Raw genomic sequence first — 17,834 nt, forward strand, 5'->3', positions numbered from 1 at the left:
CCCATATCAAATCACCTTATGATCTTTGTATATGTTTATACTGCATATAAAACAAAAAAAACTTCTCATTTTAGGTAGGGGTGACAATAATAAATCAAAGATCAAAGTGAAAAGCAGTGATCAAATTCAAACCAACTGAGCCCCGGTCCTCTCTAACTAACGGAAGCTTTTCGCAGCAAGTGCCACCTTTTGGATTTTATGAAAACAAACTGTTAAAAATACCTCTGGGAATTTCAAAACGGGAGCATTTTGGACCTTGAAATTTTACAATTATTAAGCGTGAAGAAGCCGCTGCACATGCCTGTTTATCGGCTCAGTTACAAGTTTCTGACTTTCTGTTTAAACTCTCAGTGTAAACAAAAAAAAAGATGGCGAGTGCATTTCCAACTAAATGTCCACCAGACGGCCGCAAACACCAATAAGAGGTTTGCAACAGTTGCATGAGGACACATTGGCCCTAGTTGCGCGCTGAAGTTGAATTACACACTTTCGGCGAAACCTGCTTCCAGAGAGTGGTGTCATTGCCCGAACTGTCCACCCCCTCGGAGCAACCCTTCAGAAGGATTGGTTCATTCACAGCGAAAGGGGATGTCCTGACGGCACCTTTCACACACACACAGCTCTTTCTCGCGTCTTGTCTCCTTTTTTATGTGGGTAGCAGTTGCACCGTTCTAGTCTTAACAAAAAAGCGATAAAGCTGAGGGAGATGGATCCCGAGAAAGGCGGGCAAGGGTACAAAGCTCATTACTCCAACGAGGAGCAACAGGCGTCCATGCTCCAGGCGGGATCGGAGCCGACGGCGAAGAGGCGGAACCAGCTATGCAGCTCCAAGCGCCGAGTGATCTTTGTGGTGAGTGAGTGAGCAGGGAGTGCAACAGGGTCACCCAGGACACACACTCACATACACAGGGAGAGAGAGAGAGAGAAGCGATTCTGAGTTCACGGCAAAATCTTCCTGACATCCAACCCCACTGCCAAACTTCCTTGTCACTCAATTACAATGTGTTAAATAGCTGCAAATATACGTTAACAACCATTCGCAAACAATGCAGTTCATTCAAGTTAAAGTTTACTTTACAGTATTGGAATTATAATAGTTTTCTCTGCATTGACAGCCAGGGGAGCATTGCGAACTGGATACAAAAGGTCTTATAAACTGTTGCTAGCCCTGTTATTTTATGAGTGACAGTGAATATTTTATGTTCCAATCGTACTTAAACCCTCTGGTATGGGAATCTACACATCACAAAATTGACTCATGTTCCCTCAATCCCAAGACAAGCCTCCAATTATGCATGTTTTTTCTATCTCCCAAAATTGGGAACCGAAAGTCATGTTTCATACAGCTTAGAATCCCTCCAAGCAGGCCATTCGGTCCATCAAATCCTTATGCATGTTTGGAAGAGCATCTACACATCACCCTTTCCCTGTGAAGCTGCATTACCCGTGGCTAACCCACCTAGCCTACACATCCCCAGACACCTTCAGCAACTTGGCATGGCCAATCTACCTAACTTGTATATCTGTTGGAGGAAACCGGAGCACCCGGAGGAGACCAACACAGGCATGGGGAGAATGCGCAAAATCCACATAGATAGTCACCAAAGGATAGAATCAAACCTGGGTCCCTGGTGCTGTGAGGCAGCAGTGCTAACCACTGAACTACCATGCTGCCCCTGGTTTCAGGTCTTTTAAATTTGTATAAATGGAATTTTCCCAGAAGCCTGTTGTGTAACTATTATTGATGTTAATACATTGTTATGAGTTCTGTTTTTTCACAGTTGCAAAGATTGCAGGCCATTAGACCATAAGATTCAGAGCATTCAGCCTGTCCAATGGGATCATAAGTAGACAGGCTGGAGCTGGAAGAACACTGCAAGCCAGGTAGCATCAGGAGGTGGGGAAGTCGACGTTTTGGGTGTAACCCTTCTTCAGGTCCTGGAAAAGGATTCCACCCAAAACGTTGACTTTACCATGTGCTGATGCTGCCTTGCTGTGTTCTTCCAGCTTCTGCATGTCTACTTTGGATTCCAGCACCTGCAGATTTGTTTTGACTCTTCAATGAGATCACGGCTGATCTGATCACCCCCTCCCCACCCCCACTCCACTTTCCTATTTTTTCCCTATAAACCTTGATTTCTTTCCTGATTAAAAATCTGTCTAACTCAGCCTTGAATGTATTTATTGATCTAGTGTGAACAGCCCTGTGTGGTAAAGAATTCTACAGATGCACTATCCTCTGAGAAAAGAAATTCTTCCTCTGTGTGAAATGTGTGTTTGCTTATTCTGAGATTATGCATAATCCTAGTTTCTCTCACAAGGGAAAAAAAACCTCTCCTCACCTCCCCTGTCAAGTCCTTTAAGAATTTTGTATGTGCCAATAAGATTGCCTTTCATTCTTCTAAGTTCTGAGGAGTATGGGCTCAACCTCTCCTAATCAGATAGTGCCTCCCTATCCCAGATCAACCCAGTGAATCTTGGCTGGGCTGGGTCCAGGATTAGAGCTGAAAATGTCTTGCTGAAAAAGCGCAGCAGGTGCGCTTTTCCAGCAACACATTTTCAGCTCTGATCTCCAGTATCTGCAGACCTCACTTCCTCCTGTGTCCAGGATTAGTATATCTTTCCTTAGATAAGGTGTCCAAGACTATTTACAATACTCCAGTTGTGGTCTAACCAGTGCCTTGTAAAAATTTAGCAATCTTTCATACACCATTCCCTTTGAAGGCCAACATTCCCTTTTACCTCCTGAACTTGGACGCTAACTGTTTCAGAGTCATGAACGAAGACTCCCAAATCTATCTGTTTTGTTGACTTTTTGCAGTATTTCTCCATACATGAGTTGGAGGTGCTGGTGTTAGACTGTGGTGTGCAAAGTTAAAAATCACACAACACCAGGTTATAGTCCAACAGGTTTAATTGGAAGCACACTCCGAAAGCTAGTGTGCTTCCAATTAAACCTGTTGGACTATAACCTGGTGTTGTGTGATTTTTAACTTTTTACATACTAGTAATATTCTCTCCCCTATTCTTCCTGCTATGGTGTACATTATATTCTCTTTGCCAAGATTTTACCTACTCACTTAACCTGTCTACTGTATATCCCCCCCACAGACTCTGTCATCCTCACTACGTGCTTCCCCATCTGTTTTTGTCATCCACAAAATTAATCGGGAGTGTTGCTCCATCCTCACAGGATGTGCAGAGGAGTAGGTTACCTGGTCGCAGGAGACCCATGGTGCTTCTGGGTCTGCAATGCAGCTGGAGGATGGCGAGACTGTGTAATCAGGAAGACTGTGCTATCATAAAGTTCTCCACCAACTTTGACTAGCAGTGACAGGAGGATGTCTGACAGGCTAGCTAATGCTTAGTGTACATTCTCTCTAGTGTTTTCCCGTATGTGGTTCCAAGATCATCCATGTCGACACCTTCTTCAGCTTTGACTTACCATGCCAGATAGCAAGATGTGTCTGAACTAGTTGTTGAGAAAGGGAATAGAGCAAGAATACACTATCATCCTCAATACTCTCCAGTGTAACAGGCATCATGATGCTGAAGAATTCCAACTCTCTGACCTGCTATTGTAGTGATAGTATTAATATGGCTGCTATAGTTCAGTTTTTGCTCAGTGGTAATCTCTAGAATGTTGTCAGTGTGGAATTCAATGATGGTAATGCCATTACATTTCAAGTGGTGATGGTTGGATTCCTGTTAGAGATGGTCAATGCCTGTCACATGTTTGGCATGAATGATCCTTGCATTAATGGATTGACTGCACTTAACGCCAATTTTTGCAAGATTGTTATGCTTTTGGACTGTTTTACTGTAGGGTAAGATGGAGAAATGAAGTATGTCTTTGATCTGTTCTGAATTGGTCGTAAAAGCTAAAGCAGGGCCCAGGTTGGTTTATTGGGAACCTGGTACTGATACTCACACTTCTTGACATTGGCAGAAATATCTCTGCTAATATTTGATCTAGTATTCCTCTCTAAAGTCACAGGAAAGGATTAGAATTACAGGTTTTGGAGAACAGTCATGCAACAAGCTAATCATTTACTTCAAGATAGAATAAAGATGTGTTTTAAAAGACTAACTAATCAGAATTTCTGCCTGAATATGTGATCCATATGGTCCACATTGCCGTGGAGATGAGCTTTTCGAGGGGGATAATTGTTAGGAAGCCATTGAAAGATATTATTGAAACTTTCAGATGAGATTTCTGTCAGGATGTGGGAGAGACAGCAGCCACAGGCTAACTCTCAATGTTTCATCGTGCAAGAATATGGATACAATATTGTTCTTGGATTGAAAAGACCACCTCATGGAGGTGCTAGTGTTGGATTGGGGTGTACAAAGTTAAACATCTCACAACACCAGGCTATAGTCCAACAAGTTTGTTTGAAAGCACTAGCTTTCGGAGCGCTGCTCCTTTGTCAGTGGTTGTGACATACTTTTGTGGAGATTTGTGACAAGGCAGGAAGAATCATTAGAGGGAGGACTCTAGAGAAAAGCCCTTACTGTGAAATGCAGTCACAGACTTAAAAGTTACCACAATGGGAAATGTATATAATGGAAGTAAATCACTGGAGCTAAAACTTCCTTTTTTAGGGTTGGTCCCGATAGAGTTGACTGTCTACCTCATGAACTGCATGACATTGAAGTTGGAGTTTTGGTAAAGTTAACAGAAGAGGAAAATTCTGTATGGTAATTTAAAGTCTAAGTTGCATACACAACAATGTTTATCAATGTCACTCCTAGTTTCCTTGTGAAAGTAAATGTCTTAAAACATGAAATTTTATTGTATCGTCCATTCAACTATAAGCAGATGTTCTGCATGATTTTTAAATGTTACTGATAATTGACCTGCTCCTTTGGCTGTAAAGTGCTTTGGATTGTCCAGTTCATGACGGCAACAGCTTTGCCTTCACTGTTTAGTTGGGTGAAAAGGTGATAAAGTGATAGGTCACTATATCCTTTTTACTTCAGTTTTAGCTGAAGAATGAATGAACTCAAATCTCTGCTGTGATGCAGATTTTGAATGTTTAGTGTTTCAGAATTGTTGGAAGAAAATATTTGAATAAAAATATCATTTGATCTCTTTAAGCAAGTGAATAAAAGTGAATATTGAATAAAATTACTCTGCAAGCTGTAATGATCTTCAATTATAGCAAATCAAGAGATATTATTTATTGACATCCAGTCTGAAATTGCCCTGTTCCAAATTTCTATGCCATACATCTCTATGATTCTGTGATGTGTAATTATACTTTAAACTGACCAATCAGTGTAAGTTTGTTTTTTATTTTAAAACCTTTGCCCAGTTATGCAAATTACATTTTTCCTTTCTTTCCAACACTTGCATCAGTCCCAACCACTAATTTTGAGATTTGTAGTCCCCGCTGTGCATATTGGGCAGGTCTCTAATGATGATATTGTAATAAGCCAGTGTACTATACCAGTACTCAAGTGTAGTGGTATAATTTAATTTTCTGCAAATTGATTTAATTTCAATAATTAGGCACTGCACCAATGTAGTGAAGTTGCTCATTTTGCATTTCCAGATTGAAAATGAATATGCAATGTTCACACCGTTCCCAGTGACAGAATGATGAGTACATCAACAATTTGAAATTATGAGTTGATAAGTCAACTATATTTAAGAAAAATTAAAAGACCTGGCCCAGATGGTCAAACAACAGTGTTCCCTATAAAGCAGAGCGAAAAAGATTCTCGCTAATTTGAGCAAACCAGAGGAATTCTCGGTATGACGGAAGTCCTAGGGCCAAAAGATGGAGGTAGGTTAGGACTTAATCAGGATGGACAAGACCTGTTTAACTGTCCAAAATAATGTGTTTAATACAATTTGAGCAGCATCTTTGTAATTGGGAGCAACTTGTATTTATCATGATTCCCAGAAATGTCACTGGACTCAATGTTAACACTGCTTTCTTTCCACGGATGCTGCCAGACCCTGCAGTTTCTCCAGCAATTTGTATTTTTGTTTTTGTTTCAGATCCACAGCATCCTCAGTTCTTTGCTTTATTTGTGTGGTTTCAAGTCCAAGTCAAAGGAACAGGACTACAAAAGCTGAGGATTCTAAGATCCAGGTTAAGAATGGATAGCTAATATTTTGGTTCAGCCTTTATAAACTTGAGTAAATAAAAATCTCAGGTTTGCGTTGAGGAGCAAATGGAATAAGCATAGTTAAAAGCAATTCTATAAATCACCCTGTATGAATGAGCTCTTTTTAAATTTCTAATTGGAATCGAGGTTTGGCTTCCATGAATGAAAATTCCTAACTCTTGTGAGAAATTCGGGATATTCAATGTGACCAAGTGGCCTGTGAGTGCAGGATGTGCCTCAGCTGTTGCCCTGTTGATGATTTTTAAGCTAGAGGGGTGACTTGGGGCATAACGCTGGTTAAATCTTTTCTGGGTTGCATATGTCCGGAGATCAACGTTTAGACCAAATTCAAAAGGGAGAAAAAGGCCACAGTGCAGATATCCTCAGGGTGTGTGTTATACTCAAACTGATGGGGAAGAGCGAGGACTCATGGTTTAAATCACCATAAAATGGAAGAAGTGAGTTGGAATCCTGTAGACTAAGTTAAAGGAACTACCGCAAATTTTTCAAAAGAACAGGACCTCAAAGGCAGTCATTTATGAATTACCCGGTCACATGTTTTTGAGTGTAAGGATCTGGCAGATTAATGTGGTTAGAGACATGGAACAGGAAGCGGGGCTTCAGATTCCTAGGACATTGGGATTTGGTCTGTAGCAGAAGGGACCTGTTCAAAATAGCATCATCAGATCAGAGATTCATATCCTCAAGAGCAGATTTTTTTAGTACAAAAAGGAGAATACTTTGGGGTGTGTTTGAATGACTGTTGTTGACTATTTTGTTTTTCCTGTTTATACTTAGGCAGGTAGTGATTCTGGCCACAGTCTTCCAATCCTTTCGCTAATTGACGGGGTCAAAGACAAGAGAATTGCAAATGCTCCAGCCTAATTCAAAAATGTGGGGAGGCCAATCCAGAGCAATTACAGGCCCGTAAGGGAAAGGAGCCTGAGATGTTAAAAGGAAAGTGAATGCAATGCCATCTCTGGTACAGAAGCAAAATAAAGAGATTGCAAAAAGATTGGATTTGGAAATAGAAAATGTAGTCTGGGGTTAAATCTTACCCTGCTCAGAACAAATATCATCATGGGAAGTGATGCAATATCTTGTGATATTGCTTTCTCCTGCGGCTTATTTTAAGATTAAACCACAGTAAAATATTTCTTAGGTAAGTTAATGTTTTTCTTGACTCAGTCAAGAATCTGACCAGCTCAACCTCGAATATATTCGGTGACTCAGCCTTCACTGTGTATTGGGGAGAGAGCCACAAGGACTTCTGAGAAAAGAAAATTCTTCTTATTCCATCTTAGAAAGACCCCAAATTTTTAAACTGTGTCCCTTGTTTAAGATTCTCATATTAGAGGAAGTATTCTTCCAACAGCTCCTCTATTAAGCCCCCCTAGAACCTTGTGTTTTAATACAACCATCTCTCAGTTTTCTAAACTCCAATGAGTAAAAACCTAGTCTGCTCAATGTTTCCTCACAAAACAGCCTCTTCTGCCAAGGCTCTGCCTATTCAATCATTTCTGGATTGCAAGTACAGTCTGGACCTCTTTAAATGTCCAAGAGAGCACATACAGTATATACTTGTTGAATTTTGAAGATTTTTTTTCAGCTTAAATTAGGAGACTGACTAATACACGGGTACAAGTTTTGAGGGGCTGAAATGCATGCTGCAGTTCAAAATACCCGTGTTATTAGCAAAAGCCGATTTGATCGCACAACTAACCCTGGGTAAAGAAAAAAAAAACCAGAATGAATTACAGTAAAGGTAATTACCAGATAAAAGCAAGAGGCTGGTATGAAAATTTAACATGCCAAAGATTCATTGAAATCCTGCAAAATTACATGGTTCAACATCATCATGGCCTGGTATAATGGCACACTTAAAATGAAACATTTTAATAAATTCTGAACATGTAAGCATCTTGAACATTTCTGCCAAATTCTTCCGTTTCACTCCCATTTATTCTCATACGTTATGAACCTCAGCAACATTAACACATTTGTTAAAGTATTAAAGATATACCAGTATGTAGCTAATATATCTCACTTGCATTCACATATACTGGCACAAATAAAGTGATTAACTTTTTAACGATCTTAGCTTTTGGAAGTATAGTGAACAAAATGGGATAAGTACTGATAGACTTAGTACCGGTCTGAATGAATGACTCAATCAAAACATGTTGTAGTAAACCGAGTGCGGTAAATAGAGTTACGAATGAATGAATAGAGGTGCAATATAATAAAGAAAGAGTGATGAATAGAGTTACTGGTATGAATGAATGAATGCAATTTAATGCGATATAGTAGGGTTGACTTATACATGAGTTGTATGGAAAATTCAAGATGGTTTGGCCAAAAATAAGGGGTCGACTAAAACATGAGATTGACTTATTTGCGAGTATATATAATAGTACTCTAGGTAAGATCTTGACCATGCGTTGTTCATTTGTAGCAAGAACTGTCTAATCTTACACACCAAACCCTTTGCAGGAAAGATTAATATTCATTATAAAATCCAAAAGAACTGTGAATGCTGTAAATCAGAAATAAAAACAGAAATCGCTGGAAAAGCTCAGCAAGTCAAAATATGCCAACTCATATTTTAGAACACCCGGATCCTTCTCTACTGTAGCAACCGTAGTCTGATTCTATTCAAATAATACTCTATTCTTCCTCCCAAAATAAAGAACACATCATTTTCATCACATTATATTGCACTGCCAACTTTTTGGCCAGTCATTTAACCTATTTATCCTTTTGTTGACTCTTTGCATCATAAAATTGGCTGCAATCCAATTTGTCCCTTCATCTATCTCATTCATAGAGATCATGAAACATATTTGCCAGTGGTATTTTTTCTCAAGATTAAATTGCTGATGGAAATATGATTGGTGTTCTAAAAATCATGCAGTAAAACATTTTAGACGCAACTTCCTTTCAGAAATATAATATGTAAGTATATCGCAGCTCACCCATTCATTGACGAATTCACTTGTAGTGTTTGAGTGAATGCATGTGCATGCATATTGGACTCCCCCAAGGATGATGCCTTTGGAGAAGGAAAAATTGGCACTTGTGACTTTAACTGTTGATGATTTGACACTCACGTAAAAAAAAATAGAATTCACATTGGATCATGCATGTCAACAAGCTGACGTGCTTTGGAAGTTGAAACACTATTTTTCACGCAGTGGTCTGATAACTACCATCACTTCTGTTTATTCCACATTGAAACATGAGGTACTCCTGATAGTCAGTTAGATTCTCTGCGGTGTAAAGTGATTGCAATTTCAGAAAATGGCTTGTAAAGTAATTGTGAGCCCCAATTGTGATAGCTATTTAGATCCCTCACATTATTACAGTTGTTCACACACAGTCACAATCTGCCATTCTTTGGTGAGCTTGCTGTCAAACTCCAAGCTTCACAGTTTTATACCTACAGCTAGATCTCATTGTGGCTACTAGCTATCAAACTCAAAATAGCTAACTCAATTAAGGTGTAAAAATTACAACATTTAAGAAAAATTGAATGCTAGTCCTCTTCTACACAATGAACCATCTCTAATGACTATTAAACTTTGAATGTTCATCATGTAAAGATATTAATCTAATACTCAACACATTACTTTGGTCTTTCTATCATTTTGAAGATATTTTCATGCTTTACTTTGAAAGGTTGATTGCAAAACTTACCTCAATTCAGCCTTTGATTTAAAGTGAATTTATTGTTAGATTAACCTTTTGTCATCATCTTGATGGATGCATTTTCCTGATGAGGTACATAACAATATGAAAAATGGGATGTAAATTCATAATTTTCCAGTGAAATTTTACTGTAGGTTGTCTGTGAACTGAGAGATTGCCTGATTTACCAAATCAACAGATAAAATAATTGTGCTGTTGTATCATTGCCCAGTAACTAATAGTGCAATGTGTCTGGTTTCCTTTCTAAAATATTCGATGTTTTCAGAACAGCTAAAATGTGATCCATGACAAATGTAATCCTTGAAAGTAGCCCTCATGCAATGGATAATCATTGTGGCAAATCTTTTTGAATTCAGTGCAACCACTTAGAGGTTGGAGAACTGAATTGATCTCAAGTTCGTCAGGAGTAAGAAACAAGTTGTCATTTTGATGTGCACCTCTGAATTATGACGTTTTAAACAAATTAGAAAACGTTGTCAGGAAATAACAGACTGCTGCTGTTTTAATGCAGGTTTAAAATCATAATTTTTTTAATAGAAAGGCAGTTATTCATCAGGTTTCTGGAAGCCCACATCTGTTGATCCACTAGTCAGTTTACTCTGAATCTTGCATCATGGACAGGGCCAACATTCTCCTGTGGCTTACTGACCTGATACGTGTTGAGTTGATTGATGGTTGTATTACGATAGCAACCAGGGCAGGAGGGGTCTATCGGCACCACCTCCACCTCCCCCTTAGTTATTTGCAGCAAAGATTGTGTTCTTTTTAGTGCAAGGTTAAAATATAGTTGATCAGAAACAGTAAGGAGCCAATTAAAAGGTTTTCTTGAGTGAATGAAAAGTCAATATTAATTTTTGCTAACCTTGAGGAAATTAATGCGATGCAATGTCAGACATGCACAAAGGCACTAAAGGAATACCATCCAGTTCAAGGGAAATGAAAATGAAATGCATTTCGTAGACGTTAAGGTGGTTGGAGTATCAATGTTTTAACCTGAGACTACAGTTATTTAATAGATGTCTGTATCTAAGCAGTATTTCGTGATGTTTTGATTTTCTCTGCTGCTTGTTAATGCATGAGACTATGTTTAGATTTTTAGCCTGGATTTAGTATTTTGTTGAAGGTATGAACTATTTTATTGAAGGTTTGAAGTGATGAAAATAGTGCAAAGATGAGCAATATGGCTGATCCTAAAGTCAGATGACAATTGTATGGAATAGATTTTTTAAAAGTTAAACTATTTTAGTTTTGGAAAGGTGAAGTGAATTTTCCTAAAATGAAGACACTAAGTTGAATAAAAAGTATTTTTCTTAAGTTAAACAATGATCTCAGAGCAAGGGGACATAGGTTGAACTCTTAAAGACAATTTGAAGGCTAAAATAATAACAGAAAAGACTGAAAATAGACAGGTCAGTCAGTATGAGTGAGGAGGAAAATCCAATTATCAGTACTTATCTGTAGATTCTTTCTTATCTTTTTACAAATGCCGATTGAATTCTTGTGAACTTGCAGCACTTTGTCTTTACTCACCATTTGTATTTGTTTTTTTTTCTTTTTATTTCATAAGCTGAAACCTGAAAGCCAAAAACCTTGGTCATAGAGTCATACAGCATGGAAACAGATCTTATGGTTCAACCAGTCCATGGCAAATGTAATCACAAACGAAACTAATCACACCTGTCTGCTTCTGGCCCACATCCCTCCAAACCTTTCCTATTCAAAAATCTATCCAAATGTCTTTTAAACATTATAATTGTACCACATCCACCACTTCCTCAGGAAGTCTATTCCAGATGCAAACTACCCTCTCTGCTTTTCAAAAAAAAGTTGCCCCTCATGTCTTTAAATTTATTTCCTCTTTCCTTAAAAATTTGCCCTGTAGTCTTGAAATCCATCATTCTTGGGAAAAGTTATCTACCATTAACCCTTTCTAGATACTTCATGATGTTATAGACTTCTATACGGTCACCTCTCAGCTTCCTACACGCCAGTGCAAAACGTCCCAGCCTATTCACCTTTCTTTATAATTGCAATCTTCCATACCCAGCAACATGCTGGTAAATATGTTCTTAACCCTCACCAACTTAATAATATCCTTCATTAACCAGTGAGATAAATAGATGCAGTATGGATAGCTTCAAACAGACAGAAACTCTCGAGCTGTTGAAAGGACATTTGGATGCTGTTATTGGGAACCTAGGAACCATGTGTTCCTATGGAATGATGCACTGAATAGACTGAATGACACGGTTATGAAATTTGCTGGCTTTGATTGGCTGGCAGCTCTCTGAGGTGGGAATTCTTCCCTGATGTGGGCAGCAGTCACAACATGGCCTGATGAATGCTCAACAGCTGTGAGGAGAGCTTGTCATGGCAGATCTCAAACTAACCTCAAATGCATTTTGGTCTGTTTTTGTGAATGGGTTTAATAAATAGCAAGGTAATTCTTTCCAGATCCATGATGGCGGCACGGTGGCACAGTGGTTAGCACTGCTGCTTCAAAGTGCCAGAGACCTGGGTTCAATTCCCGCCTCAGGCAACTGTATGTGTGGAGTTTGCACATTCTCCCCGTGTCTGCGTGGATTTCCTCCGGGTGCTCCGGTTTCCTCCCACCATCCAAAAATGCGCAGGTTAGGTGAATTGCTAAATTGCCCGTAATTTTAGGTGAAGGGGTAAATGTAGGGGATTGGGTCTGGGTGGGTTGTGCTTCAGCGGGTTGTGTGGACTTGTTGGGCCGAAGGGCCTGTTACCACACTGTAACTAATCTAATCTAATGGTTTTATGATTTCAAACCAGAATATGTCAGAGAATGGATGACTGAAGACATCCGGGAGTGTCAATGGACTTTTGTTTATATGGAGGGGAGGAATTACATGAAAGCAGAGAGAAAATAATGAATGGCACTTACTTGCTTTTGTGTTGAGAATAATCAAGGGATTATTTGAGTTGAGGAAGATCCAAAGATTGGAAAACTTTTAGGCAGTTCAAAGAAGAGCTGACTGGAGTCAGATGCCAGTATAGTCTCTTCTAGAAAGAAGAATATTATTCATACCAGGTAAGGAAAGAGTGTAGTTTGTGAAATTTCAGACTAGTGTGCTTGGTTAGAAATCTGCATTGGTTATTCAACGCCTAGAAAGTCCAGGACCTCAGCTGTGTTCAAACAAAAAGCTTCATAGCTCACAGACAATTACAGAGAAACGAGCAGTTTAAGTCAATCCTACACGTTTGATGGTGAAAGGAAGTTTTTGGGTTTTTTTTGAGTCACTGGTGCCTGGGAATAGATGGTGTCTTGGTTAGCAGTTTTTAAAAAAATATTTAAACTTGTTATATTTAGCTTGTTTTATTTTTATTTCTTGTGTGTAATAAACCTCTATTTTATTGTCAAAACCAAACCTAGAGCCTTATGTGTTTATTTCAATGAAAGATCACCACATTAAATTAGAAAATGAATCTTTAACACCAGATTTTTTTTGGGATCTGATCTATCCAATATTAACACAATTGTTTTGTACAGCAAGACCTTTATAATTACTTATTATACCTGTAAGCCGAAATTTTACAACATGTGCAAGGGCACCAAGGTCGTTCTGTACTGCAGCATCTCTGTCTCTCTATCTTTCTCTGTCTCTCTCTTTAAGGAATATTCTGCTTTCTATTTATGCCAAAGTGGATATCCACATTTTCCCAAATTTTTGTCCATTTATCACATTTTGTCCATTCACTCAATCTGTCCATCATAGATTTTTTTTGTACCCTCCTCACAAAATTGCTTTTTGATATATCTTTGTTCATAATAAATTTGCCGACATGACAATTCAGTTTCCTCACCAAATCACTAATTTATATATTTATTAGCTGAGATGGTCACTGTTATTTGCCCAAGTCCTCTGTTAATGCTAATATATCACCCCAACATCATAGGGTCTTGTCTAAGACTCATAGAGATGTACAGCACAGAAACAGATCTTTGGTCCAACTCGTCCGTAGACTCATTTGCCAGCATTTGGCCCATATCCTTCTAAGTCCTTCCTATTCATGTACCCATCCAGATGCCTTTTAAATGTTGTAATTGTACCAGCCTCCACCACTCCAGCTCATTCCATAGACACACAATCCTCTAAATGAAGAAGTTGCCACTTAGGTCCTTTTAAACCTTTATCCATCTCACCTTAAACCTGTGTCCTCTAGTTTTGGATTCCCCTAACCTGGGGAGAAGATTTGTGTAGTAACTTTTAAGTTGCATCATATTAAGTGTACTCCATCTATTGGTTCTTCTTTATAGATTTTCTTTTTCAGATATTCAAAGAGCACTAATAATATTTTGTTCAACTTAGTCCTTCACAGAATGTGGGCAGTGCTGGCTAAGCCAGTATTTATTGCCTGTCGTTAAATGCCTTGTGACTGAGAGGTTGTGCTGTAGTGCTAATTACTGGACAAGTAATTCAAGACCTAAACAAAAGAAAAACAAAGAACTGGAAGTCAGAAACAAAATCAGAAATTGCTGACAGAACTCAGCAAGTCTGGCAGTACATGTGAAGACACAGCAGAGTTAATGTTTTTGGGTCCAGTGATCCTCCTTCGGATCTGATTGTAGCTAGGAAAAGATTGGTGTATATGCTGAAGGTGGGGTTGGGGGAGGGAAGAGGAGTAAAAGCTAGGTGAAGACGGAATCCAAGGAAAGAGAACAGTAATTGGTCAGGCAAAGGAATGGATAAAGGTCAACCTAAGAGAATCATTAGCTGCTAATGGGCACCATTAGTGGCTGACAGTGGGTTGTTTATGGTAGCAGCGACTGAGAGAAAGTGAGGACTGCAGATGCTAGAGAGTCAGAGTGGAAACGTGTGGCTGTGGGAAAGCGCAGCAGGTCAGGCAGCACCCGAGGAGCAGGAGAGTCGACATTTTGGGCATAATGTTTCTGATGAAGGATTTATGCTCAAAACGTCAATTCTCCTGATCCTCAGATGCTGCCTGACCTACTGTACTTTTCCAGCGCCCCACTTTCCGACTCTGTTTATGGTAGCAGTCCATGTGATGACAAATCCTGGTGTGTGGGGAAAGAACATGGGCCAAGGTGCTCAAGCCCTAAAACTATTGAACTTGAATAGGGTTCATTTCCGCTTGGGTACTCTGCAATCTTCAGGAGTCAATATCAAGATCTCGCACTGGCTGAAGTTATGAAGTGGTGACCCTCGCGTTAACCTATTACCAGTTGTGTGTCTCTAATGAGCGATCAGCCCTCTGATCTGGTAAGACTTTGGCAACTTTATATGTTTGCCTACTGCTCTCTTACAAAAAAGCATCTTGTTAACTAAGACATGCTTCTTCTGTTCAGACATTGCAATGTCTCGACTGCGTCCATCTTTTGTATTGTTGATAATCAAGTAGGCCTTAGACACAGTATAGACATAGGAGATTAGTAACACTGAATTATGTTGAACAACCCTTACCCAGTGTCACATCCTGGTAAAGGTGGCAGAAACCAAGGTTTGGCAGTAATGGCAATCAGAACAAATCCCAGAAGTGGACAATACCAGTGGAGTTATTTGAGCTTCTGTAACTACCAGGATCACATTCTTGAGTATGTTGATTAATAATCAAATAAATGTGAATTCCAAAAACGATTAACTAACTTGCATAAACAGATAGTTCTAAATTGATGTCCCAAATATTTTCATGACCAACTAAACATGAAAGTTAAATGCTCATCTCTTTAATGTACAAATTTATACAGTGGAGACCAGAGATCAAACCTTATGGGAGTGCAATGTGTGACATAACAACAGATAAATTATCCAATAAAAGTATTTCTTGAAAAGTTCAAGTTTTAAGAACTACCCAAGTACATCTGTCTACAGATGGCCCTCATTTGTGGAACCAACAAAAGCTTTTGTTTTTTAAAAAAAAGCTAAATGATATTTTATGGTTTAGTTGAATAGATGAAATAAGTAAAATCATAGAGTCGTACAACATGGAAACCTACCCTTTGATCCAACACGTCCTTGCCAACCTGATTTCCCAAACTAAATTACTCCCATCCTTGTAAATCTTTTCAGCAGCCTTCCAATTTAACAACAACCTTACTATAGTGGGACAACCAGAACTGTACGTAATGCTGCAAAGGTGGCCACCCTACAAACTCTGAAGGCTTGGAATGGAACATTCAGACAAAGATTATTTGTAATTTATATATTAGCTGCAACAATTATAGATGAAAGTAGAATCCAGAAACTTATTTTGAGAATTTTTGTCAATCAAGGAAGAATACTGCGACTGTAAATATATATTTATACTTCAAAATGAGACAATTGTTTTTATTGGTTTGAAAGAACTCTGAATACTTCAGCCTTGTATTGAGCAAAGCAATGGAGTGATCTCCATGAATAAGTTAGGTGGTGGGATACCTAAAAAAATAAAATGCCAAGCATTCAGACATGTTGCAAATTTTTGTTAAACTTTTATAGACATAAATTAACAAGTTAGAGTACAAACATGTTTGTGTCAGCAAGTTATTTTAGTTAGTGGAGGCATGAGCTCCTTGTAGGAATATTATGGGAAGGTCTGGTGATTTCTAACCTTCAGATTTTGGCAAATATTGAATGAATTATTTACCTTCAATGATGAGGGAGTAAACCGACAGGAGGCAATTCCCACACTGATAGCACCTAACTTGTTTTCAACCAACTCCAGTATAAAAGGTCAAAATTACCACATTATGCATTGGGTCATGCTCCTTCCAGTGAATGAATGCTTCATTATCCTAAAGTAAAAATTAAATGGCTGTATTCAAATGGCATGTGCAAGTTTATGATGTATGTTTCCTTCTATGCAGGTACTGATCATGTTTGTGTTAGTTTTGCTACTTGGATCTGGACTTGGACTTGGCTTCAGATCAAGTAAACAAGTGGCAGGTACGTGATGTAAATTTACCAACTTTAATACTTGAAAAGTGCTATTTCTTCATCATTGATGTTCTACTAATGTTTTTAATTGTAACTTCCTTGTGGTGGTTGGACTACTTTGAGCTGAATCAGGCTGTAAAACCAGTGAACACCCCAGACATTACTGATTTTCACTTGTCATAATTGCCAAGCTGTTGCTCAATCTTGGGAATGTTTCAGTGATAACAACACCTCTGATTTAACTGTCCTTACTACAAGGAATACCAAGCTGGGGAGGCTTCTTAAAGCTCTGCAAATTACTTATTGTAACCTTTGCCATTTGTAACATTCCATAAAGTATTCCAGAAATTGAAGATAGTGACTTGTGCTGTTTTTATAACTTTATTATCTTTTTTAATAGACTTAAAAATCAATATCATCTTTACCTGAATGGAAGTGCATCTAACTTTTGATTCTGCCCACAATCTGTTCTAACATAATCTCTGTCATATTGATGTAAGTTTCTCTTGTCGCTAAAGTAATTCAGCAAAGCCATGGGGCTAAGAGCTACCGAATTTGGCACTGTGCGAGCCAGGTACAAATTCATTTACATTAAGCATTTTTTTTGGCTTTGGTTTCTGCTCAAACATATTGATTTATCATTGAAGACAACAACTTCCACAAAGCAGTGTGTATGGGCAGCATATTAGAATGTAGAACCATTTATCTGGAAAATGGGAAGCCTTCATAAATGAGATAATGAGAATCCAGAGAAAGTACATTCCTTTCAGGGTGAAAGGAAAGGCTGGTAGGTATAGGGAATGCTGGATGACTAAAGAAATTGAGGGTTTAGTTAAGAAAAAGAAAGAAGCATATAAGGTATAGACAGGATAGATCGAGTGAATCCTTAGAAGAGTATAAAGACAGTAGGAGTATACTTAAGAGGGAAATCAGGAGGGCAAAAAGGGGACATGAAATTGCATTGGCAAATAGAATTAAGGAGATTCCAAAGGGTTTTTACAAATACATTAAGGACAAAAGGATAGCTAGGGAAAGATCAGCAAGGCGGCCTTTGTGTGGAGCTGCAGAAAATTGGGGAGATACTAAACTAGTATTTTGCATCAGCAT

General features: G+C 38.6%; 1 protein-coding gene across 1 annotated transcript in view; it reads left to right on the forward strand.

The window, feature by feature from the left end:
• The first annotated feature begins 550 nt into the window (after positions 1-550).
• The window catches only part of LOC132833011 (ectonucleotide pyrophosphatase/phosphodiesterase family member 3-like), a 130,167-nt gene continuing 112,883 nt past the window's right edge, over positions 551-17,834 (forward strand). Inside the window, exons 1-2 of the mRNA XM_060851274.1 lie at positions 551-850; positions 16,658-16,736. Coding sequence (XP_060707257.1) covers positions 707-850; positions 16,658-16,736 — 223 coding nt within the window. The 5' untranslated portion in view covers positions 551-706. The remainder of the gene's footprint in view (positions 851-16,657; positions 16,737-17,834) is intronic.

This window comes from Hemiscyllium ocellatum, chromosome 3, assembly GCF_020745735.1.
Source record: "Hemiscyllium ocellatum isolate sHemOce1 chromosome 3, sHemOce1.pat.X.cur, whole genome shotgun sequence".
Classification (NCBI taxonomy): domain Eukaryota; kingdom Metazoa; phylum Chordata; class Chondrichthyes; order Orectolobiformes; family Hemiscylliidae; genus Hemiscyllium; species Hemiscyllium ocellatum.